Raw genomic sequence first — 23,179 nt, 5'->3', positions numbered from 1 at the left:
TCAATCGTCTCGGGGATGCGCGCTGGGCGCAGTATTCACATCCATGTCATTGGAAATATAGACCCCTTTCAGAATTCGACAGAAGACCACAACCGAGTGCAGGGAAATGTCTCTCGATGAAGCAGCTCGAAGAGGGAGATCAATGACGGAGAGAGAGCGCATATGTCGTCGAAGAAATACCAAAGGAGTGAGTATATCGTGTGCTGGTAATATGATCATCGCATCGAGGCCGTCCAGTGGTATTAATATGTCCATCTCCTGCATACTATTCATTGTGCATGAGCAATGTAACCATGATCCATGCCGCGCCCCTACTTTTAATGATCGAGAATACAGATTCTTATTTGATCTGGGGATATTCTAAGTATTTATTTCAGCTGTTACTGCTTTCGGAATCAGAGGAGGGGTATTGTGGCGATATCCAGAAACGGCAGATGATCCAAGCCATATCAATCTCACCAACAGCATCAGCTCCTTTCTCGTATGTGTGTATGTGCTGGCACCACCGTACCATGCTGTGTAACTTGACAAGGGTCAGATAAATTGTGTATCTCCTGCTGTGAATTGAAAAATGGACTGATGGTCATCCACTGGAAAAATGATGACCCAAGTCAACTGCCCGGATCCCGCTCTACAAGATCTGCTCCGTTCCTACTCCTCCACGCTTTCCTTCTATCTCAACGGGACAAGGATTGATCTGCAGGATCCTAACCCGCACTGGACATTACTGGACTTCATCCGATCGCAGCATGGCTTGAAAGGTACGAAACTGGGATGCGGTGAAGGCGGATGCGGTGCCTGTACCGTTGTCTTGCAAACACGCGACGTTCAGAATCCTCGGCGAGTTCGACATTCAGCTGTAAACGCATGCTTGTATCCATTAATTGGGGGTAAGCATAACTCTCCGTCCCGACGAATTTCAGGGCTGACTTGGCAGTGGCCGGCAAACATGTCATTACCGTGGAAGGACTGGGCAATGTCGACCATCCCCATCCCCTACAAGAGCGGTTGGGCAAGTTGCATGCTTCTCAGTGTGTCTTCTGGTGCAAATAGAAGCAAAAAGACAAACGCTGATAGTGTAGATGTGGATTTTGTACGCCCGGCATCATCATGTCGTTGTATGCCCTTATCCGCAACGCTTTCGACCCCGATACTCTCGAGTTCACCTTGTGCGAGGATGACATAGAGATGAAGGGCCATCTGGACGGGAATCTCTGTCGATGTACCGGATATACGCCCATTCTAGAAGCAGCCAAGACGTTCATCCAGCAGGATTTGCAGCTGCCATTGCGCCCGTCAGAAAGATCCAGTCCTACCGCAAGTGACAACTTGAGTATCTCCCCAGACTCGTACGAAGGGAACAGCCAGAAGCCTTGCAGTCGTCCAGGCGGCTGCTGTCGTGATACCCCTGAGGCATCCTGCTCATCTAGTCCGAGTATTTGTGGCCAAAGCTCGCGGACCAGCGTCTCATCGCCGGTAGGGCCATCGCCCGCTCCCCAATTCGAGTTCATTCCATACACTCCGACGACAGAGCTCATCCACCCTCCCGGTCTGTCCAAACATATCGATCTTCCTTTGTGTTATGGCAACCATCAGAAGATCTGGATTCGTCCTACCACCCTTGAGCAGTTGATTCAGATCAAGACGGCATGTCCATCGGCCACTCTGGTCAACGGTGCCAGTGAGGTGCAGGTGGACATTCGCTTGAAAAATGCGCACCATCCAGTGTCGATATTCATAGGAGATATCAAGGAGCTAGCGAGCATCAGCACCGTGTCCACAGCTGGAACCATCTCTGGGCTGGTCATTGGCGGCACAGCCTCGTTGAGCGACATTGAAGCCGAATGCCATCGCCTCATTCCTGTACTGCAGCCTCGGGCGTCTGTTATTCAAGCCATAGCCAAGGCTCTGAGATATTTCGCCGGTCGCCAGATCCGTAACGCAGCCTCTCTGGCTGGGAATATTGCTACGGCGTCTCCTATCTCGGACCTTAGTCCGTTGCTTCTCGCAGTCAATGCAACAGTCGTCTCGCGCACAGCGCAGGGTGAGCATTTCCACTCTATGGACTCTATGTTTCTTGGGTATCGCAAGACTGCACTGCCAGAAGGAGCGATCATCACCGAGATCCGCATTCCAATCCCATCGCCCGAAGTACGGGAGATCGCCAAGTCCTACAAACAGGCCAAACGCAAGGATGATGATATCGCCATTGTCACAGCTGGTTTCCGCGTGAGGCTGGATGATAACACAGTAGTTCAAGATGTTGCTCTGGCATACGGTGGCATGGCTCCTACTACCGTTCTCGCACCAAGTGCTAGCAAGACACTCATCGGTAAGACGTGGGGAGATACAAAGGTCCTGGAGGAAGCATTGGACGCCCTTCTCGTGGATTTCAACCTCCCGTACAGTGTTCCCGGAGGTATGGCTACGTATCGCCGCACTCTGGCCCTCTCGCTCTTTGTGCGATTCTGGAACGAGGTCCTCTCCGACCTAAAGCTCGGAGATAAGGTCGACACAGATCTTACAGAGGAGATCCATCGGAGAATCTCCCACGGCACACGCGACAACATAAACCCCCACGAGCAACGTGTAGTCGGCAAACAGATCCCCCATCTATCCGGATTGAAGCACGCAACGGGAGAAGCCGAGTATGTGGACGACATGCCGCCGCAGCACCGCGAGCTATTCGGCGCCATGGTGCTATCCCAACGTGCTCATGCCAAAATTATCTCGGTGGATTGGACCCCAGCGCTGCAACCTGGTATGGCGGTAGGATACATTGACCATCACAGCATCCCTGCGGAGGCAAACGCCTGGGGTTCTGTCAAGCGCGACGAACCTTTTTTCGCCGTCGACGAGGTTGTAGCTCATGGGCAGCCAATCGGCCTGGTGTATGCGGAGACTGCGCTGCAGGCACAAGCAGCCGCTAGGGCGGTTCGTGTGGTATACGAGGATCTTCCAGCGATTCTAACCATAGATGAAGCAATTGCTGCTCGGAGCTTCTTCCCACACGGCAAGGAGCTCAGGAAGGGTGCTCCGCCGGAGAAAATGCAGGAGGTATTTGCTCAGTGTGACCGGGTCTTCACAGGGACGACGCGTGTAGGTGGCCAGGAGCACTTCTATCTGGAGACCAATGCAGCGCTGGTGATCCCTCACTCGGAGGACGGGACGATGGAAGTCTGGTCCTCGACGCAGAATACGATGGAGACGCAGGAATTCGTCAGTCTAGTGACCGGAGTGCCAAGTCATCGCATCAATACCCGGGTCAAGCGCATGGGAGGGGCCTTTGGCGGCAAAGAATCCCGCAGCGTGCAGTTAGCCTGTCTACTTGCCATCGCAGCCAAGAAAGAACGACGACCTACGCGGGCGATGCTCAACCGGGACGAGGACATGATGACCACAGGCCAACGGCACCCTGTGCAATGCCGTTGGAAAGTGGGCGTCATGAACGACGGCCGGCTAGTTGCGCTGGACGCGGATTGCTACAACAATGCGGGCTTCTCGTTGGATATGAGTGGTGCTGTGATGGACCGCTGCTGTACGCATCTGGACAATTGCTATCACATCCCCAATGTGCATATCCGCGGCTGGGTCTGCCGCACCAATACCCACAGTAACACTGCTTTCCGCGGGTTCGGCGGTCCCCAGGCCATGTTCATAGCGGAGAGCTACATGTCTGCGGTGGCAGAGGGACTCCATATTCCAATCGATGAGCTGCGCCGGCGGAATCTCTATGAGCAAGGGCAACTGACGCCATTTCTGCAGCAGATCGACGAAGACTGGCATGTGCCATTGCTCCTGGACCAGGTGCGACGGGAAGCCCGGTATGACGAGCGACGCGCGGCTGTGGACAAATTCAACGTGCAGCATCGATGGCGGAAGCGAGGAATCTGTCTCATCCCGACCAAGTTTGGTCTGTCGTTTGCCACGGCCGCCCATCTCAACCAGGCCGCCGCGTTAGTCAGAATCTATGCGGATGGATCGATCCTACTCAATCATGGCGGCACAGAGATGGGCCAAGGTCTCTACACCAAGATGGTGCAGGTTGCCGCCGAAGAGCTGGGAGTTCCTGTTGAGAGCATCTACACGCAAGATACCTCGTCTTACCAGACTGCGAATCCTTCACCAACTGCCGCATCATCTGGAAGCGACCTCAATGGGATGGCAGTCAAGGACGCTTGTGATCAGCTCAACGAGCGCTTGAAACCGTATCGCGAGAAGTTTGGCCCGGACGCACCCATGTCCACGATTGCGCATGCTGCCTACTTCGATCGAGTTAACTTGACAGCAAGCGGGTTCTGGAAAATGCCCAAGATCGGGTATCAGTGGGGGAATTACGATCCGAAGACGGTGAAGCCGATGTACTACTACTTCACGCAGGTATGTTGAACGGCACTCTGAGAGACATTGCTAATCATGTAGGGCGTTGCATGCACCGAAGTCGAACTGGATCTGTTGACAGGCGACCACACCGTCTTACGTACCGACATCAAGATGGATGTGGGACGATCGATTAACCCTGCCATCGACTATGGTCAGGTCGAAGGGGCGTTCATCCAGGGACAAGGTCTGTTCACGATGGAAGAGTCTCTATGGAGTCGGGATGGACAGCTGGTCACTCGCGGGCCTGGTAACTATAAAATTCCTGCTTTTGGAGACATCCCCCAGGAGTTCAATGTGAGCTTCCTGCAGGGTGTCTCATGGCAGCATCTCCGATCCATCCAGAGCAGCAAGGGATGTGGTGAGCCGCCTTTGTTTCTGGGATCAACTGTGTTATTCGCTCTACGGGACGCACTCAAAAGTGCCCGGGAAGATCACCAGGTGTTGGAACCTTTGGTATTGGACAGTCCGGCTACGGCAGAGAGACTGCGACTAGCTGTGGGAGATCGGTTAGTTAAGAAGGCAACGGTTGAGGCGAAAGAAGGCGAGACTGCATTTTTTGTATCAGTGGCATAATAGCGGAGAGAATAACAGCTACATTGTCTACGTATCTGCCTCTATGTCAGAAACGATGCATAGTACTCCTCCACCCAGTCAGCAGCTTTGTCCCCTTCCTTCTCCGTCCATAAACTCAGAGATCCCACGTATCCGTCCGGTCGGACATTGATGATGGCAGCTTCGTTACTATTCAACTTTCCCACCCATTTGTCCGTACAGGACTTCTCATCCGCATTGTCCAGGTATAAGGTCCATCGGCTCTGTTGAAGGATGTCCGGCAGATCACTGAGCTCAAAGTCAGATTTCGATGACTTGGTGACAAGAGACAGTGTAAAGAGGTGGGAAACAGTTGTATATCTTTGTGGCTGAACGTATTCATCAGACGCTGCCTTCCCTCGCGGTGTCTCGTTATACGACTGCTGTGCGAGAGCGGACTCCCGACCCAATATCGACTTGGGGTTCTTCAACCTGGCACAAAATGCATCAAGGAAGTTCTTCATGGATAGTATATCTGGAACCAATACATAGATTCGAAATTGCCCCAATATCGGAATATCCAGCTGGATATCGACCGGATTCGCATCGATATATCGAGTCACTTTTGCGGGTGCCAGCAGCGCTCCAGGGCGAAGCGCTCCTCCAGTGACTAGATCAGACTGAATCTTTGTTAACAGGCCGCTTGAGTACTCTGCGCCAACTCCCGAGATGAAGCGAATGTTGTCATCGAAATTCTTGGCCAGCGCGACCTCGCCTTGCTCAAAGGCGTTGCAGTGTTCTGCATCGAAGCGGATAAGATCCATGGCAACTTTACGGCGCTCTTCTTCATATGTGGCTAGCAGGGACCTTTTGGCCAGTCCTCGACAGACCAGATTAAGCTTCCAAGCGAGATTGAAGCTGTCGTGCATACTAGTGTTGGCTCCTTGGGCGGCCAGCGCGGAGTGGCAGTGTCCAGCCTGAGGAGATCAGCATCCCTTCATAATCGAATCATGGTAAAAACATACATCGCCAGCAATGAAAATTTGCATATCGTCGTCGTTAAAGTGACTCGCAACTCGTTGGCCCACCACGTAGTTCCCGAACCATTCTATCTTGTCAGCTTGATCCAAGAGCTCTAACCGCCAGAGACGTACCGATTGACTTCCACTCCAGCTTGAACGGCGCCATGGCCTTCCTGGCCAGCGCCATAACATATTCCGGCGTTGCTTTGGTCTTGTCTACTCGTTCTCCTTCAGTGGAGCTCAATTCAACATACAATCGTGTCATATTGCGCTCCCGAGGGATCCACAGAATAGAGCCCACTGAATGAGAGCGAACAGCCACTTTGCTCCAGAGGTCCGGAAAGTCGGTGTCAATGACCCCTGCCATGGCCAGTGTCAGCATCAGCGCTCATTCGGAGCCATCCGGGGGGGTGGGGGGAAACTAGCCGTCCAACACCCCCCAGGAAGCGTTGGTCATTTCTCCCTCAAGCTTCGCATCAGAAATGAAATCGCGTACTTTGGATCGAGCGCCGTCGCACCCGACTAGGTATTCAGCGCTAATCGTCTTTTCTGTTCTTGTAGACAGATCTTCGTAAGTTACAATCAACTGATTCCGTTGTGGGCTACGCGAACAAGCTATAAAGCGGCTGTTGCGAGTAACCCGCACTCCGCGTGCTTCAATATCCTCAATGAGCACTCCTTCTATCATCCCTTGATGCGCCAGAAGGATATAGGGATCTGCGGCTCCCACAAGATGATCTGGGTAGTGTATCTGTCGACCCTTTCGGTGCAACGTGGTGTTTTCGGTGGATTCCTATCCAGTCAGCATGTAAACTTGATGCGGGGTTGTATCCTACCCAGAACGAGATATCATACACGCGGACACCGTTGCGAAGTAGTGAATCTGCGAGCCGGAGCTGCTTGAAGGTCTCAATGGTCTTGGGCTGCATGCCATCCGCCTTGCCGGTCGATGTCTTGTCAGGTCGGTCATCTAGGATCACGACGGGAATTCCGTAGCGGACTAGGTTGCATCTACTGACTGTGAGATATGATTCAATACCGAGACAGTTGACTCACGCCAGCATCAGCCCGGAGGGACCAGCGCCCACGACCACTACAGTTGTCGAGGCATCGGGGGATGGATGCGCCATGAAGCTGTCGTGATCAGACAATCGGATGCTCTGGGATCTCACTTGTACCTTGTCTAATCGCGTATGTTAGGTAGGTGAGGTCTATCACTAGATTTTGGTAGCTGTTCCTCCGCATCGCACTTGTCGACTCGTGCAGTTGCAGATGGGCTGGCCGGGTGCTCGCCAACCCCCGCTTTGCTTACGCATCATGGCCAATCTTTTTCATGGGTGTTCGATTTCTCTAAAGTAGATGCAGTGAACTTTCCGCCGACTACGACATCCTGTCTCATATCTGCGCGCCGGCCAGAAAATACACGCCCTCATGATGTCTCCAGTTCCCCCACTCTGCCATCCTTCGCTTCCTCTTCGACATTCCAGACATGGGGAACTATCATCATTCAAACTGTGCAATACGCCTAACATACAGGATCGCCGGAAACTACATATGCTGTCATCTCTGTACGCACATACCCCGCGAGATAGAATAGACTCAAACCCACTGTACTCCATATCCATCATTTGGACCGTTGCCTCATATTATACTGACCCCTGGCGTCATTTTCTTCGAAATTTCAGGACACATAGCTCATACAACACCCTTGGAGCCACTGTATGCACTGCATAACTGACTCCGAACGTCCACGTGGCTGGCTATACTGGCACCAGCACGATACCCCATGCTGTGTCCCATCGGCGATCATCTTCGCGGCCAACTGAGTCGTAAAGTACATTCCCAGTATATTAACCTACAGCAGACTTTGTTGTTCATATGTAGATTCAAGAAAGGGAGGTGGTGGCTGATGCCCACACCAGCGCATTTCTCGGCAGATTTTTTTCGAACCGTCGTTGATGGATTATGCCAAGGAGAAATTGACCCTATCCTAAATCAAAATGAGCTCTGCTTCTGCAAGGTGAGCAAACCCCTTACTTGTAGCCGGCAACCAAGTACTGTGCTCTTGTTGGGTGCTGTGATATTCCTCTTCCGGCGCAATGACATCAAGATCGCCACGTCAGCTTTGCTTCGGCCAATCCTCGAGCTCCTCCCTTCACAGAGCAGTTCTTCCTAGGAGACACTGATCAGTCAGTCAGACTGGTCAGACAGCGATCGTGAGGGGTATGGCTTCTGCCGAGACATGTTGGCATAGATCGTAGATGATGGTCATTGATCTTCACGTTTAGTCCGTCCTTGATGGCCTTTTAATAGCTTCTTTTGGGAGATGCAAGAACATTCGAGGAGACGCAGTACATCTGCAAGGATAACATCTTGGGCTGTGCAGCGGGGTCAATCTCATCAAGCCACATATTACTGCTCTACAGGTCGATGCACTGTAACGATGAAATAAATTCGCTGAACTTAAGTCTACACATTCTACATTCAAATCATACAAGTAAATATGGCACCACCTATCCATATCAAGCAGAAAGAAACCCGCGTAGATTCGTGTAGACTGCAGGTACGTTACGTTACGTTGCACTCCACACCTGGCCTCCTTCACCCTAACAATCCAAGATCATCATCGTCGGGGCTGGTCTCGCCGGCCTCGGAGCAGCCATTAGTTGCCTTCTAGCCGGCCACGACGTCCACGTCCTCGAATCCGCCCATGAAGTCGGCGAAGTAGGCGCCGGCATCCAAGTCCTCCCCAACAGCTCCCGCGTCCTGCAGCACTGGGGTCTGGAAGATGCGCTGACGCCCTACATGACCCGCCCCCGAGTCTGCAATTTCCTCGGTTGGAAGGGTAATCTCATTTCCTCGATGGACTTCCCCGAGTCTGAGAAACGGTACCCCGGTACCTGGTATCGGGATTTTCACCGTGCCGACCTGCATCGCTGCTTGCTGGATCGTGCGCTGGAGCTCGGAGCGCGGTTCACTTGCAATGCGCGGATTGTCGATGTTCGGGTGGGGGTTGACGAGACGACCGCCACGGCAGTCGCGGCCGATGGGCGAGAGTGGACTGGTGATTTGGTCGTTGGCGCCGATGGGGTATTTGGGACCTTGGTGGAGAGGCTGCTGGGTCGTCCCGAGCCGCCCATCAAGACGGGTGATTTGGCGTATCGTCTGCTTTTGTCCACGGAAGAGATGCTCAAGGATCCCGAATTGGCAGGCTTCGTGACAGATCCGCAGGTTAACTACTGGCTTGGCCCGGATGCGCATGCGGGTGAGTATCGTCGGTCGATGATGGGGTACGGACTACGCTCACAGTTCAGTGAATTATGTCCTGCGAGGCGGCGACAAATTCAACATGGTCTTGCTGGTTCCAGACGATATCCCTGAGGACTCGCTGGCATCGACGGTGGAAGGTAACGTGCAAGAGATGTGCGCCCTATTCGAAGGGTGGGATCCACGGTAAGCGCTATTTCCTCCTGGTAAGACCCTGGCTCATGGTCAAAGAATCCAGAAGCTGCTCAAACTATGCCAATCCGTCTACAAATGGCGACTATGCATACGTTTTGGCGACCACGAGTGGACGCATCCATCAGGATCATGGGTCATGATAGGCGATTCGGTCCATGCAACACTTCCCTATCTCGCATCAGGGTATGCAAGCTTCTATTGACACGTCAGGGCCATCTAACGAATGCTCAGGGCAGGAATGGCTTTTGAAGATGGAGCTGTCCTTGGCGAATGTCTCTCTCGACTTCCAAAAAGCCCGAGTGTCACCAAGAACTCCCCTGAGTACCTGCAAAGCAAACGTCATGCACTATCTGTGTTTGAAAGGTGTCGTAAGCAGCGGACAAAAATGGTCGTAGACCGCGGAAATGTACAACAATACCTCTACCATCTGCACGATGGTCCTGAACAGCAGGAGAGAGACCGCAAGATGCAGATGGTTCCGACCCCCGAGGGTGAGGCGCTGGCATGGAGAGATCCAGGTCTAGCGCCTAAACTGCTTGGGTACGACCATATTGCAGATGTAAGTCAGGCGAAGCAGTCAAGATGTGCGCAAAAGCATGATCTAACTGAAACAGGTTGATCTAAACTGGAACGTGGAGGATGAAAATGAAGGAATAGCAGTCTCTAGACTATGACATTTCATACACATTATAAATCATCAAATGCAATCATTCAGGTCGTAGTACATCATCAATCAATGCGAATGGCAGAACAGGAAATAATTGAATCGTGATACTCGTGAAAAGCGAATGTTGAGCCCATGGAGGCGAAAGTCATCATGCATGAAAAGCAGAGTTCCCCCTATGCAAGGTAACGAAGGACAGCCGGGTACATGGCACATAACACATTAAGTCATCATAACGACGTCGCGTTAAAGAAAGTTGAGATTAAGATAGATCGAGCGATCAAGCAAAGCTATCCCTAGACGGGAAACCTGACGGCGCTCCTGATGGAAGGCGAAGACCTCGGCTGCGAAAGGTTGCGTGGCAGTGATTTCACCTTAGGGTCCTGGTTGTAACGAAGGCGATCACGCTTGAGGTTATACATCTTGATCACGCAGGCCATGGCTTGTTCTTCCGTTAATTGAGGAGCACAGAGCGAGTCACCGTCCAGCGGGACTGCACGCAAAACAGACGACACCATCCACATGGCCAGGACGTCAATATCGCGGGCATTGCTCCAGCAAGGGAACAATGAGAGCGTTTGCATGGCGCGTGTGAACTCGCGGTACGTTTCCGTCCGAGTATCGGTGAGGAAAGGCCGCGAGCCAGGGATCTTTTCTTGTTGGAGGCGTTGGTCAAGCAGACGGAGGCATTCACGAGGTGTAGGGCTCTTGAAGACGACCTCTTCCTGGAACAGACTGGAAAGGCGGGGCTGATTGCACAACAACAAGTCCATTTCAGGGCCAGATCCTGCCAGAATCACCACAGTGTCGCGAGAGTACTTGGGCATGAGGTAGACCAGGTCATTGATGATCTGGGCAGCGGATTCGATCTCACTAAACCGGTGAGCATCTTCGACGAACAAAACACCCCCGCGTGCACGTTCCAGCAGCGAGCGTGTTTGAGTCGATGAGTTGCACGCATTCAAGGCCAGATCGGTTGCAGAGCACTCCATAAATTTGCCAGAGTCCAGCACACCCATGTCATAGTATAGGCGGCCGATCAGCCGTGCGACGGTTCTCCTGCCAATTCCGGTGGCGCCTTTGAAGACCATGGCAAGGGGAACACGCCGAGTGGGGTCAGCATTGAGCAACCACGCAGCCTTTAGATCGTGCCGGTAGCGTTCAAGCAAAGTAATGAGGTCATCCGAGACGAGGGTGTATTTCAACTCCTCGCGGAAATCCAACTTTGATCTGCAACACAAACTATCGCCTTCCAGATTTTCAGGCACGAGAACCCGATCGAGTTGTGACTGGGGAACATCACCCTGGGACCGACTGCGTTCGTACGCAGAGTGAGCTGAGCCGAGCAGGTGAGTAATTGCTCTTCCATTGTTGAAGTCCTTACGCATCCGAGCAACGTCGAGAAGTTGAACAGCGTTATCCAGCGCCTCAGAAGTAGCATGAACTTCGTCGTCGTGCAGCTTCATTTCGAGGATCTGCCGCAGCTGCGCCTTGGTGAAAGAATGGAACTGAACAATGTGATGCTCTCTGAAAAGCTTCAATGTATCCTTTTCCTGAATCAAAGGCTCAATGCTGCTGTTGGTTCCAACCAAAATCACACAGCGATCGTGACGAGGAGTGAGCGACAATTGAGTGATGAGAGTTTTCAGCCAACCCTGAGACGACTGATCAAGTTCAGACACGTCGACCAAGAGGACTTTGCCGATGGAGGAACCCAGGAGGTCTTTGACGTCAGGTCTCTGCGAGACACGCATCTCAACCACTACTGTTGTTAGTACTGCGTTTCAGTTTCGAATATAGACAACTCACCTTCTCCGCTGCTCAGCAGACCCACATCTGCCAACACCTGCCCATACAGCCTCGCCACCGTGGACTTGCCAGTCCCTGGTGGTCCAACGAAAATCCGGTTGACGCGAACGGAGAACGGTCTCTGGTTTCGAGCTTCCCTCCAAAAGTTCTCCTCGATCGTGTCTAGCAATTCGCTGACTGATGCTTTGACCGCTTCCTGTCCAACAAGCTTCTGCAGGTCTGCCCAAGCCCGACTTTTGGCCAGTACATCGGCCGGCCTGCGACCTAGTATATCTTCCGGCGAGAAGAAAAAGGTATCGACTTCTTCCAGATCGTCCTGCTCTTGGGTCATATGCGATTGGAGGTGGCGAAGAGTAATGGTGTCCAGAAGACGTTGCACCGCATGCACATTTCTCGGACCGTTTCCGGCAGCCGCACGGACAAGTCGCCGAGCGGCCATCTGCATGAACGGACCATCAAGGCCACCGGCCACCTCGAGCTTGCCATTGTAACGCTCCTGCAGCAACTGGCCCAGCAGAGTGAGGTAGTCGTTGGAACTGAAGTCGGTGCAGCGCAGAGTACAACAGATTGTTCTTTCCAGTCGGGGGTGAAGTCGAACGAGCCCCTCCATGTGCGGGGGATGACCGCTGAGGACGACGACAACGCGTCCAGTCGTACGCTCCATCGCCTCGAAGAGAGCATCAAAGATCTCCTGAGTGCGAGTGGGGGAGCACGTTGCCAGCAGATGAGCATCCTCGACGAGAAGGACTCCAATAATCTGTGCCGAGGGGGATGCTGCGTCAACCATGCCACAGATCAGATGCCGCAGCCCCTCGGGTCCCTGCGCGGCCAGCGCGGCTCCAGAGATTTCTCGAAAGGTCAGCACGTCGGTGATGCCGGTCGAAAAGAGGATGTTGGCATATATGCGGGCGACCGTAGTTTTGCCCGTTCCTTCATTGCCCTCGAGGACAATGTTGTACCATTCCTGCTTTGCATCTTTCCCTTGTCTCTGACAAATGCTGATCCATGTTTGAATCTCATTCAAGCGACGTTTGACAATGTCCTGGCCAACCAGGCTCTGCAGCCAGTCCTCCGCATCACTCTGCGCGATCTCCCGATGAGCTTGTAATTCTTCCTCAGGAGACGGTGTGTGAACCTTGACAGATGGCGGTCGGCTATTGGGCACAGTCTGCGTCGAGACCGACACCGATGCCGATGGCTGAGGTTTGCGAGGGGATAAGAGGGAGGAAAAGGAAAGAGACCACGGAAATCGCGACGACATGGAGCGAAGGACAGTTAGGTCCATCTTCGGCCAGAGAAGGCTGCGTGCGATGGAGAGAAGAAGGGAAGGAGGGTATGAGGGCAGGTCTAAATACCAGCCAGCGTCAGGCGTGAGAAAATTCTGATCACACCAGTTTGGCCTTGTTTACCAAAACCTTAGGCTGATATTGTGAAGCCCCATGGTCGCAAATTTTCACTGGGTCTTTATCTTTTGATTGAGTATCGTCTCCAGGCTGCCAATGAGCGTGCAGCAAAGGTGGGAGCTCCTCATAGCTACCCATCGCAAGCCGCCAGATAGAGGGGACGCCGAGGTCGCTCAAACGAACGTGCACAGCATCGCGTTGTAAACAACTTCCCGGACAGGCAAGAGAAAACAAAGCGACCAGCCAACTGCGGCCAACGCGTCGATTAAGTCGATCGTATCGTGCCATATCGCAATGATGATTCGCGCCAGGCAGTTCACCGCTGTTTGTACCAGTGGGGACCTTTCCTTCGCCCTGCGGGCCCAACAGCGGTCGGGTGTGGATTGCGTCGGAGGAGGTGGATCATTGTTGACAGCATCACTTTGGCTTCGTTTAGAACGTTATTGTATCAGTAGTCATTGTCCCGAAGGTGACATCAACCGGTAGATTGAGTGCCATGTCAGAAAGATGAAACAGAAAGATGAAGATTGAAACATGTTAAGGTCGGGTGTTGGCAAGTTGGCAATGTCCAGCGCATCCATGCCACTTTTTTCCCTTTGTGGCTGGCTAAATGCAAACCGACCAAACTGATAAGTTGTGATTGGCGATCGTCAGTTATGCACGTAATTATGTTGGATTACTTAATAGTGATTTTCAGGCACCAAGGCATTCAGGACCTTGTTGTGAAGAACAATGCTTTTGTGATACTGAACTGTTGACAGTGAGTCTGGAAGGAACAAAGTCTTCCTCAGGTCGAGTTGATTCAACGGCCATGCTTCTTCCATGTCAGGTTTATACGTTGTGGGTGGGTATTCCATGGATTCCCTCCGATATATATCTTAACGGGGCGGAATACAGCGTACTTAGCTCGGATCAAATAAATGGGGAAGAAGCCATATATAGCATTTAATCAATCCTGCCACTGAAAAAGAATTCTTCGACGGCCCAGGAATCTCCTCTTGCCTGCAGATATACGGATAGATTGCTCTTCCACGATAGCCATACTATATCCTGGTGAGACCAAAGAATTCCTGCAAGGGATTATACCTGTTCATACAGTATAAACCGCTCCCTTGGGTGTGACACGGACGAGACCCCAATATTCAATCTCTATGTCCTCCATTCACGCCATATCTCCATCCCAAATACCAGACAACACCAGCCAAATTCCCAAGTGCTGCTCCCCCTACCAGATGGTCCAACACTTTCAGTCGCAGCGGATTCCTCCTCGTGATCACGGCTGTCGTTCCGACCCCCGCCACCATCCCAATCGTAGTCCAGCTATCGACCTCCACCTGCCCCTTATTCTCGAGGAGCCTCCAGGCCCGATCCTGCCATTCGATTCTTTCCTTCCCGGCCATACGGATCGGGAGCACGATGGCCATGGTCAACGCGCCGAGGATGGCACCGGATCCGGTCGAGCGCGTGATAATGCTGGCCGCCGAGAGGTTGGGGGTCCTGGAGCGCAAGGCTCTCACGATTCCAACGGCTACTCCGAGCACGGAGCCCGCTTGAAAGCCGCGGTCGAGGACATGGGTGGTGAGAATGAGGTGTGGATATGGCTGATCTTCCGCGTAAGGAGTGTGCCACTTGGCGGACACCATGGTTAGTCTGGCTTGACTGAGGAACAAGCAAGTTGGGTCATTAGATGAGTGTATCTATTTCATCCTTTGGATGCTGATATCGTCTCATATTTAGAGGAAGGTGCCAGCTAGGGATTCCTAAGCAAAGCAATAAGCTAGTAGACTAACTCGTATGAGCAGTGGGTCGTTGGGTGCCAATACCCGCTCAATAATTGGCAGATACTGGGCACTAGCAGGAGCTTTGACTCTTTCTATTCCATTAGCCAATCAGGGTAGCAAGTCTTGTATTAGTGCTGACACTTAATCTATCCAGGAGTGTAAGCCTTGTCAACTGGTTGATTGCAGTGTTTCTCGATATACTGGAGATCTCGCTGTTTACACGACATGGCAGACAATAAATCGCCTGACTACCTTATATACGCAGGCATAGCATATGCAAACTAGTTGAACACAAATCCAATCCCCTTGGACAGGTACTTCTTCACCCCCGTCTTCTCAGCCTTGGCCTCCTCATCCCGGGGATCAACATAGAACCGACGGAACTGATCCAGATCAATGCTTCTCGCATCATTCAGAAGCGGCCCCTTGTAATAAATCATGGATCCAATGTAGATGACAATAATCGCCACCACACTGACATAGTTCGCGAAGAACCCTTTCGCCGTCGGCTTCCCGCCAAGCGGCCACACACTGAGATAGAACTCGACGATGATAAGCAACACACACCAGAAGAGGCCCCAGATGGCGCCGATGGGGTACGTCCAGGATTTCCACGGCAGCTCTGACGGCGACCGGCCCTGGACTTTCCAGGCGTAGCGCATGCGGAGATGCGACAGGCAGATCATGCCCCAGCCGAAGAGGGTAAGGAGGGAAGTGAGGTTGGAGAACCAGGTGAAGACCTCGGCGCCGCTGTTGTTGACGTTCAGGTAGGCCAGCCCGCCGCCGATGACTAGGGTGAGGGCCAGACCGGCGACGGGACGGCCGACTTTGTCCGCTTTGCCGAAGAACTGCACGAGTTAGCCAGGACCAGGGATAGGGAGTGATGTAAGTACCTTTGGTGCCATTTTTAGATGCGCAAGACCCATCAGCGTGCGAGAGCCGGCATACACCTGGATGCTTCCCGTCGAGACCACCGAAATGAAAACGACCGCGTTCATGATGTGCGCCAGCGGTACAAGTCCCGCATTACGGTAGGCAATGACGAAGGGAGAGGCGTTGGTGCCGGATGCACCGAACAGGTTTGGGTCCTTGGGATCGACGGTGATGGTGACCATCAACGAGCCCAAGATATAGAAGAGCGAGAGACGCAGCCAGATCGACCCGACGGCGCGAGGCACCGACTTGCGGGGGTTATTAGTCTCGGCGGCCACCAGCGCAGTGTTTTCGGATCCCGACATGGCGAAAATGCAGGTCGGCATGACGGAGAGGAAGCCCTTGAAGCCGTGGGTGAACGGTTCGGCGTTCCAGTAGCGGAAGCCAATGGGGCCTTCACCGGGGGCACCTCCAGCAGAGACAACTATTTGGATTAGAGATGTTCAAACCAAGGCACAGAGAAAGTCATACCGATCAAAGAGATGATGACGATGATGATCCAGGAAAACTTGATTGACGAGGCAGCGACCTCGACTTCGCCGAAGAACTTGACAGCCCAGACGTTGATCAAGACGATGACTACCCAGAAGATACTGATCCACGCAGCCGTCGGCACTTTGTCGGTCCAGAAGTTGAGCACAGTGACCACACCCTATGGCAGTCAGATCTAACCCTAGCACAGACTGAAGAAGACCAACCTGGAGTTCATTGGCCAAGGTGATGAAGAACTGAAACCAATAGCTCCAACCCAGTGTGAATCCAGCTGGCTCACTGATAAAGATGGATGACCACTGCACAAAGGCCGAGGGAAGTGGATAGACAACGGCCATCTCACCGATGGAATGCGAAACCGCCCAGATCATCGTCCCACTCAGCAGGTATCCGATGAAGATGGCGGCAGGACCACCGTTGACCAGCGAGGTACCACTTCCCAGCCATAATCCCATACCAATTGACGAGCCCAGCGCAATCATGGTGAGATGGCGGGTGCTCAGGGAGCGGTGGAGGTCGGTGTCCGCTCCATAATCGTGGTCGACATCGATAGTCGAAAGGATGCCTCCTTCCTTTTCATGGCGTCCGTTGGGGCTACTCGAAGCCTCGTACGTGGGAGCCTCCATGGTGATGTAGGAAGGTAAAAGGCACAAAAGCGATAGATTAAGAAGATTCGCAGTGACTAACGGGAGGGACGAGGACAATCGGAGGAACTCGAGTTAATATAGAGACAGCCGACAGAGGCTACAGACTTTCTCGCACAACACCACCTCAATCTAAACGCATGTCCTGTCTGCCAATAAAATGGCAGAAAGGCTTAGCTTGCGATAAGCCCTTTGGTCTGACCGTGCTAGCGTGCTGGTTATCAGCGAGGCTGGATAGATAACCCTCGCCAGTCTGCCACTCAGGATGCATGCACTTAACCGGAGAACACGGGAGCCCGTCGTATCGCTTATCAAGTCAGTCCTCGATCAGACGCTCCTTCACGGAGAAGAGTCCTGAAAGAGTGTTGTGTGGCTGCTGGGAATGTAACGTTGGCTGATCCTCCAGCTGGATCTCACCATAGGATAACCCAGTGAATGCGACCAAATACGAAGAGTAGTTGTTCTGGTGTCGTGCGCTTGGTTGATACCCCGATCTGACTGCTCATATGCTTTTCCTCATGCCTTAGAGCGTCTTGGCCAAGAGATGAAGACTCGACTTTAAAATAGAACAGGGCAAGGTGGGACAAGACTGGGGTAATCCTCCGATTTGACTACCAGGGACAATGCAGGGTGTGTTGTTCTTGCAGATCGTATCTCGGGTACATTTTATCTAGATATACTGCTTAGACCTACGATTACAGATCTGAATGTCCGATTTCAAACGTGTATCCATCTTGAGGGTGGAACATTCACAACCGAGACAGAATGGAGGAAAGTGAGACAGTCTGAACGCAATATGGGCCACTCCGCTCTAGATTCAGCGGGAGAACCGAATTGAATCGATTTGGGACAGGAGATCAAGTCGGAGACGAGACGGATGGGAAAAGGAATGGAAACGCACGTGTGCCTGGCCGCATTGGGAGTCTGATCGACAATCCCCCGTAGTCATTGGTCCTTCTGGAATCCTCAAGGAGTAAAGTTGAGCCTAAGGCTGGCCCCTGGAATGCGGAGTCTTATTACTGGTAGGATTCATTACTCAGGCGTCCGGTTCTCCCTCCAGATAGATTATCTATCCCTCATCGTTGAGTTTTCCTGGTAGCGGCTACTCATGGTGTCGTGTCGACAGGATCATGGCATTATGATCGATCATTGGATGTCACTGGTATATAATCGGGAGTCTGGAATCTGGAACAGCTTTATGGAGCTCATGCCAACAAGTGGACACTCTGATGGAGTATCAATGCTTATCCTAAATAACCTTAGGCGATGGGCCTCTTTCGCTACTATTCATAGCATTTCTCGTATAGAGCCTTGGACTAGCAAAGAACACGTCAGCAATACGAGTCTACAGGATGCATGTCAACACGGGCTTATGCATAAGGACTTTGTACTATTCTGCAGAGTTTATGCAGAATTACCTGATGTGCTTGCTATGAATAGAAGCATCCGAAATAGTGACTGCTCTGGCTTCAGCAGCAGCCGACTCGGGATAAGTGAGTCCTCTTTGGCGAACGACGCTCTCAAATACCCCGAAGTGTCATTCTTGGATTCCTCCTGCTTAATGATGCCTCTCCGCAAGCCTAACCAAAAAGAAAAATCCGGGGAAATGGGTAAATAATTCCACCATTGGCATACATCCATGATCCAGCATCAGCGCCTCGGTCTCCACCCCCCGCATTTCGTGCTAATCTTCCCCCGAAATCGACTTGGCATCTCCAAAACATGGGGAGAATATCTGGGGTACAAATACTTGTTGGCCTGATGCTCTCAAGGACCGTATTATCCTTGCATCTGCGAAGGAATCGATCAGCATGCTATTCTCATCCCTTGTGAGTCTAGTATTGGCGGCTGGCGTGCACGCCAAAGGGCCCTTTCTGCAAAAGGTCGACGATTCCACGCATATCATCGGAAACGATCTGTGGAATGTCACCATTGGGCAGAAGTACGGTGTGAAGCTCTACTACAAAGGCAAGGACTTGGTAGGGGATGCTGTGGGCCACTATGTCAGCTACAGTGAGTGACCTTCTGCCCCTTCATTGACCATGTACCAACTCAGCAATGACTAGATGGCGCGCAATCCGACCTGAACTGGACATCAGCGGAAATCTATCGCAAAGGAAAGACAAAAGGACAAGACTTCCTCGATATCCAATTCACAGCCAAAGAGGGCGACTTTCACTGGGTGATCTTCGAAGACCTGGTCGGCGCGTACCAGTACTTTGTCAACCACGCCCTACCCACGCTGGGTGAGTTCCGGACGTTGTGGCGCTTAGACAATACAAGCTTCCCCAACGGACGGACGAATATCAAGGACGGCGCCCTTCCTACGTTGGCGGAGATCGCGAGCGGCACCAAGGTCCAGGACGAAACGTGGCAGCTGGCAGACGGGTCCTACATAACCAAGTATGACTGGACCGCATGGATCCGCGACCAGGACTACTACGGCGTGTATGGCGACGAGTTTGGCTCGTGGTACATCAATCCCGGCAAGGACTACTACAACGGGAACCATCTCAAGCAGGAACTCATGGTGCACCGGGAGAGCTCGACCGGCGATGCGGTGCAGCTGAACATGGTCCACGGCACTCACTTTATGGTCTCTTCCAACGATGTCTTTCCTGACGGCAAAGTCTGGGGACCGTGGCTGTGGTACTTGGTATGTTTTGTCCTCAGTTTGTCAGATGATGTACTAACGGCAACAGAACGACGGATCCAAAACCGACGCAGCCGCCCGCGCAGCCGAGGAGTTCAAAGCATGGCCCTACAAATGGTTCGAGGATGAAGCCTACCAGTCTCGTGGCTCCGTTTCCGGCCGCCTGGTTCTCTCCGACGGCCGACCAGCCGCCGGCGCATCGGTCTTCCTGGGCGACAATCACCCGAACAAGACGGCACTGGACATGGGCACAACCTACTACTACACCGGTCAGACGGATGACAAGGGCCGGTTCACCTTTGAGGACGTGCGCACCGGCGACTACGGGCTGCAAGCATGGTCTAACGGCGGCCAGCTCGCCGACGTGGCCACCTCCTTCCTGCAGAGCGACGTGACAGTGCGAGAGTCGCACACGGCCAAGCTAGGCACACTGAAATGGGAAGTCCCCTCGCGCACGAGAATCTTCCAGGTCGGCGACTTTGACCGCAAGTCGCTGGGGTTCCAGTATGGCGGCGCTCCGTACGAGCACGCAGTCGTCGCCAAATGCCCTGCGAATCTGACCTACACTGTTGGTCAGAGCAAGACCGCGGACTGGTGCTTCGGACAGGCTGCGTTGGGAACATGGTCGATCCGGTTCGAGGCGGCCAAGAGCTCGGCTGCGCTCCTGACTGTCTCTCTGGCTGGGTACTCGTCGGGAACCACTTCGTCGATTCTCCTGAATGGCGATGCGGCCAGTCCGATCGGGAATCTGACCACCCTCCCGAACGACCCCTGTCTGTATCGGTCGGCGACGACCGCTGGCGAGTGGCGGTTGTTCCAATTTGAGATTCCCGAAGGGAAGCTGCAGCCTGGCTGGAACTCGATTGACTTTGCTGTGGGCAAGGCCAGCAGGTGGCATGGCTTTATGTGGGATAGCATCATCCTGGAGTATTTGTAGACGTCAGTCATAGAGGCACACTTGGCAAATTCTATATTCTGCCCTATTCATTCCGAGAAGTAGAATTGGTTTCCAGCTTGGCAACAGATCAGCCAAGCTCCTTTCGGAGGATAAGATAAACTAGCCAAGACAAACGAGCATCCGAGGCCAGCATGTGCGAGTTGCGACAGTCCATGATTCGACGGACGAACAGGAACAATGCGACTCAATCAAAAGGGGCAATACGTGAGGACAACTAAAGTGAGACATCCACAGACTATGGAAATCAGGGTTCTCTGTATGGAAAACATTCAGCGCTAGACCCAGTGGACCCTGAGAATTGGCCGCTTAGTGACTCGTAGTTTAATGAGAACCTCTTGGCAACTATCCAAGCTCAACGCATCATTTGGCTCAATGATCTGCTGTTGATCCTTCTGTCGCTCAGTTGTTTAGATACTGAAAAGCGGAAAGTGAGAGTCAATCTATTGTGGATTCTATATCACTATGATTCTAGGTAAGATGCAATGTGCCCCTCTAAAGATGGCTGGATATGGGCTGATTTAATGGCTCAATCACTCAATTGTCATCGCTAAAAAAGCCACCAGTTCATGCCGAGCCAGCGGACTCTGCTCTAGCTCATCGCTTCGCAGTCGGCGCCGAGTCACCCGCAGTTTGTTGACAGAATGTAACCTGAGCTGGTCATAAGTACGAGCAGTGCCCCTGGTTGTTCGTCCCCAACCTGGCGTCGTCGATACGGACGCAGGTCCATGTAGTCACTGTCCTTCAGTTCACCCAAGTCACTCTTTCAGTTACCTGTCGGCCTTTGAGATGTATTCTCTCCTTCCACTCCTTTTGGCGATTGGCGTTGTGCCAGTGTGGAGTTTCAGCCTGGATACCCCCACCAAGTACTGGAACTACACCACGGCCAGCCTGTCCAGCACCACCTCGCAAGAATGTAAGGACGCCTACAGCGCCAATATCGACTGCGACGACTTTCTGCTCGCATTGGCCGTGTCCAAGGAAGGCCGGTGGTGGCTACCCGAATACGACTCGGCCATGTTTGACCGCACCTGCACGGCCACCTGCCAGTCGTCTTTGTCGGCTTATGTCACGAATGTCGAGAAGACGTGCAACAAGGCCAGCGACGCAGCATTCAAGACTAATGACTTGGATAACCTCGAGGACAAGGTGTTTGTGCCAGTTGTGACGCTGGGACATATCTTGCAATATGCCCTGATGAGATCCTGCGCGAAAGATGAGTACGTAGCTGATGCTCCAACGAAGGGACGAACACTGACATGTTTGTTGCATTAGTGACGGAACATACTGCTATATCGGCCAGAGCAGCACTTACTATGACGACGGCGGCTGCGACTGGACGTGCGCGCTGGCCTATTTCTGGGTTTGTCACGAATATCCGTATGACAACTACCAGTTTGGTATTCATATGAAGGGCATGACCGAGGATGGTCAGCGCGTCCAGTTGATTTCTAGCAGCGTGCTCTTCGACGATTGGCAGAATTCGACGTATGGTTGGGCGACGGTCGAGAAGTGCGGATGGACCAAAAACGATACACTGCCATTGTACAATATGGGCATGTCGAAGAAAGTAGTTGAGAAACAGTCGACAGCGAACTCGACGGCAATGTCGACGGCGACATCGACTGCGACGATCGCTGCTGCGTCAAGTACGGTGAAGACTGCTGCACTCCACGCTGTCAGCACTGACTCTGGAACGGGATCAATCCGGATGCATATCGACACGTGGATGGCAGTGTTGATACTTGCTATGGGGATAGTGGTCCTTTAATGGACAGTTGGTAGTCCGAAGATATGGTACTAAATCCTAGTGGAAGAGAGGAACCGATCCGTTTTGACCTACTCTTTAATCTATATGCTCTAGCACTTGGCATTCACTTCAGATTCCCTTCATATCAATGTCTCAGCCCAGCCGAGGCTATTCCAAAGATTTAACACCACGGTACCAAACTGCTTTTGCGGTTGATGATTGGCCTGTCAAGTCTGGTTCGGTTGCTGCATTCTGATTGGCTCCTTACAATCGGAAATCAACAGAGTTTTTCCATGCGGCATTAAAAGTCATTGTCCTCTGCGAGATAACTTTGACTATCCAGTCCTAGTCCTATTCCCAGTCTTTTAGTCTCAGTCCTAGAGCCGTACTGTGGTAGATAACTGTTTGCAACTTGGTTCATGATTCCTCCAGACTCAAACTAAAACACCCGGGTCAACTCTATTCCAGAACAGGCAAAATCGTCCAGTGACTCCTATCCCGTATTACATGGCTTGACAGATAGACTATGTCTCGAAGGTTATTATTCCGTACTCAAATCTTTCCTTGAATAGGTAATCCTATTCCTATCTACTCCGTATACTCGGTACACTCAAGCCAAATGCAAGCAAGCAACCATGCAACTCGGATATCTCCAGGCGGACTGTCACGGTGGATCTCCAAGCCCCCGTCTGGTGGG

General features: G+C 52.5%; 8 protein-coding genes across 8 annotated transcripts; 5 read left to right on the top strand and 3 right to left on the bottom strand.

Moving 5' to 3' along the window:
- Positions 1–598: 598 nt before the first annotated feature.
- On the top strand, positions 599–4,956 carry ALT_9587 (xanthine dehydrogenase; the record flags this gene model as incomplete). Its single annotated transcript, XM_033560051.2, has 4 exons — positions 599–890; positions 938–1,031; positions 1,083–4,380; positions 4,423–4,956. The coding sequence occupies 4 exons, from the start codon at positions 599–601 to the stop codon at positions 4,954–4,956; spliced, it is 4,218 nt and encodes a 1,405-aa protein (XP_033415942.2).
- A 41-nt stretch (positions 4,957–4,997) lies between these two features.
- Positions 4,998–7,066, bottom strand: ALT_9586 (3-hydroxybenzoate 4-monooxygenase; the record flags this gene model as incomplete). Its single annotated transcript, XM_033560050.2, has 6 exons — positions 4,998–5,891; positions 5,940–6,022; positions 6,069–6,296; positions 6,549–6,729; positions 6,773–6,947; positions 6,993–7,066. 6 exons carry the CDS (start codon positions 7,064–7,066, stop codon positions 4,998–5,000), a joined length of 1,635 nt encoding a protein of 544 aa, XP_033415941.2.
- Positions 7,067–8,439: 1,373 nt separating this feature from the next.
- On the top strand, positions 8,440–10,072 carry ALT_9585 (6-hydroxynicotinate 3-monooxygenase; the record flags this gene model as incomplete). Its single annotated transcript, XM_033560049.2, has 6 exons — positions 8,440–8,499; positions 8,556–9,201; positions 9,251–9,389; positions 9,435–9,581; positions 9,630–9,957; positions 10,013–10,072. The coding sequence occupies 6 exons, from the start codon at positions 8,440–8,442 to the stop codon at positions 10,070–10,072; spliced, it is 1,380 nt and encodes a 459-aa protein (XP_033415940.2).
- Positions 10,073–10,358: 286 nt separating this feature from the next.
- GbpA lies at positions 10,359–13,156 on the bottom strand (the record flags this gene model as incomplete). The annotated part of the gene is made up of 2 exons (XM_033560048.2): positions 10,359–11,824; positions 11,872–13,156. 2 exons carry the CDS (start codon positions 13,154–13,156, stop codon positions 10,359–10,361), a joined length of 2,751 nt encoding a protein of 916 aa, XP_033415939.2.
- Positions 13,157–14,506: 1,350 nt separating this feature from the next.
- Positions 14,507–14,923, top strand: ALT_9583 (uncharacterized protein; the record flags this gene model as incomplete). Its single annotated transcript, XM_089600643.1, has 1 exon — positions 14,507–14,923. One exon carries the CDS (start codon positions 14,507–14,509, stop codon positions 14,921–14,923), a length of 417 nt encoding a protein of 138 aa, XP_089455140.1.
- Positions 14,924–15,336: 413 nt separating this feature from the next.
- On the bottom strand, positions 15,337–17,106 carry ALT_9582 (putative amino acid transporter; the record flags this gene model as incomplete). The annotated part of the gene is made up of 4 exons (XM_033560046.2): positions 15,337–15,903; positions 15,949–16,412; positions 16,460–16,640; positions 16,687–17,106. 4 exons carry the CDS (start codon positions 17,104–17,106, stop codon positions 15,337–15,339), a joined length of 1,632 nt encoding a protein of 543 aa, XP_033415937.2.
- A 1,829-nt stretch (positions 17,107–18,935) lies between these two features.
- On the top strand, positions 18,936–20,714 carry ALT_9581 (putative rhamnogalacturonase; the record flags this gene model as incomplete). The annotated part of the gene is made up of 3 exons (XM_033560045.2): positions 18,936–19,137; positions 19,191–19,780; positions 19,827–20,714. 3 exons carry the CDS (start codon positions 18,936–18,938, stop codon positions 20,712–20,714), a joined length of 1,680 nt encoding a protein of 559 aa, XP_033415936.2.
- Positions 20,715–21,521: 807 nt separating this feature from the next.
- ALT_9580 (uncharacterized protein) lies at positions 21,522–22,503 on the top strand (the record flags this gene model as incomplete). The annotated part of the gene is made up of 2 exons (XM_033560044.1): positions 21,522–21,952; positions 22,008–22,503. 2 exons carry the CDS (start codon positions 21,522–21,524, stop codon positions 22,501–22,503), a joined length of 927 nt encoding a protein of 308 aa, XP_033415935.1.
- Positions 22,504–23,179: the final 676 nt, after the last annotated feature.

The sequence above is a fragment of the Aspergillus lentulus genome (genome assembly GCF_001445615.1).
Source record: "Aspergillus lentulus DNA, contig: Alt17, strain: IFM 54703, whole genome shotgun sequence".
NCBI classification, from domain to species: Eukaryota; Fungi; Ascomycota; class Eurotiomycetes; order Eurotiales; family Aspergillaceae; genus Aspergillus; species Aspergillus lentulus.
This window is presented reverse-complemented; position numbering and strand designations above follow the sequence as displayed.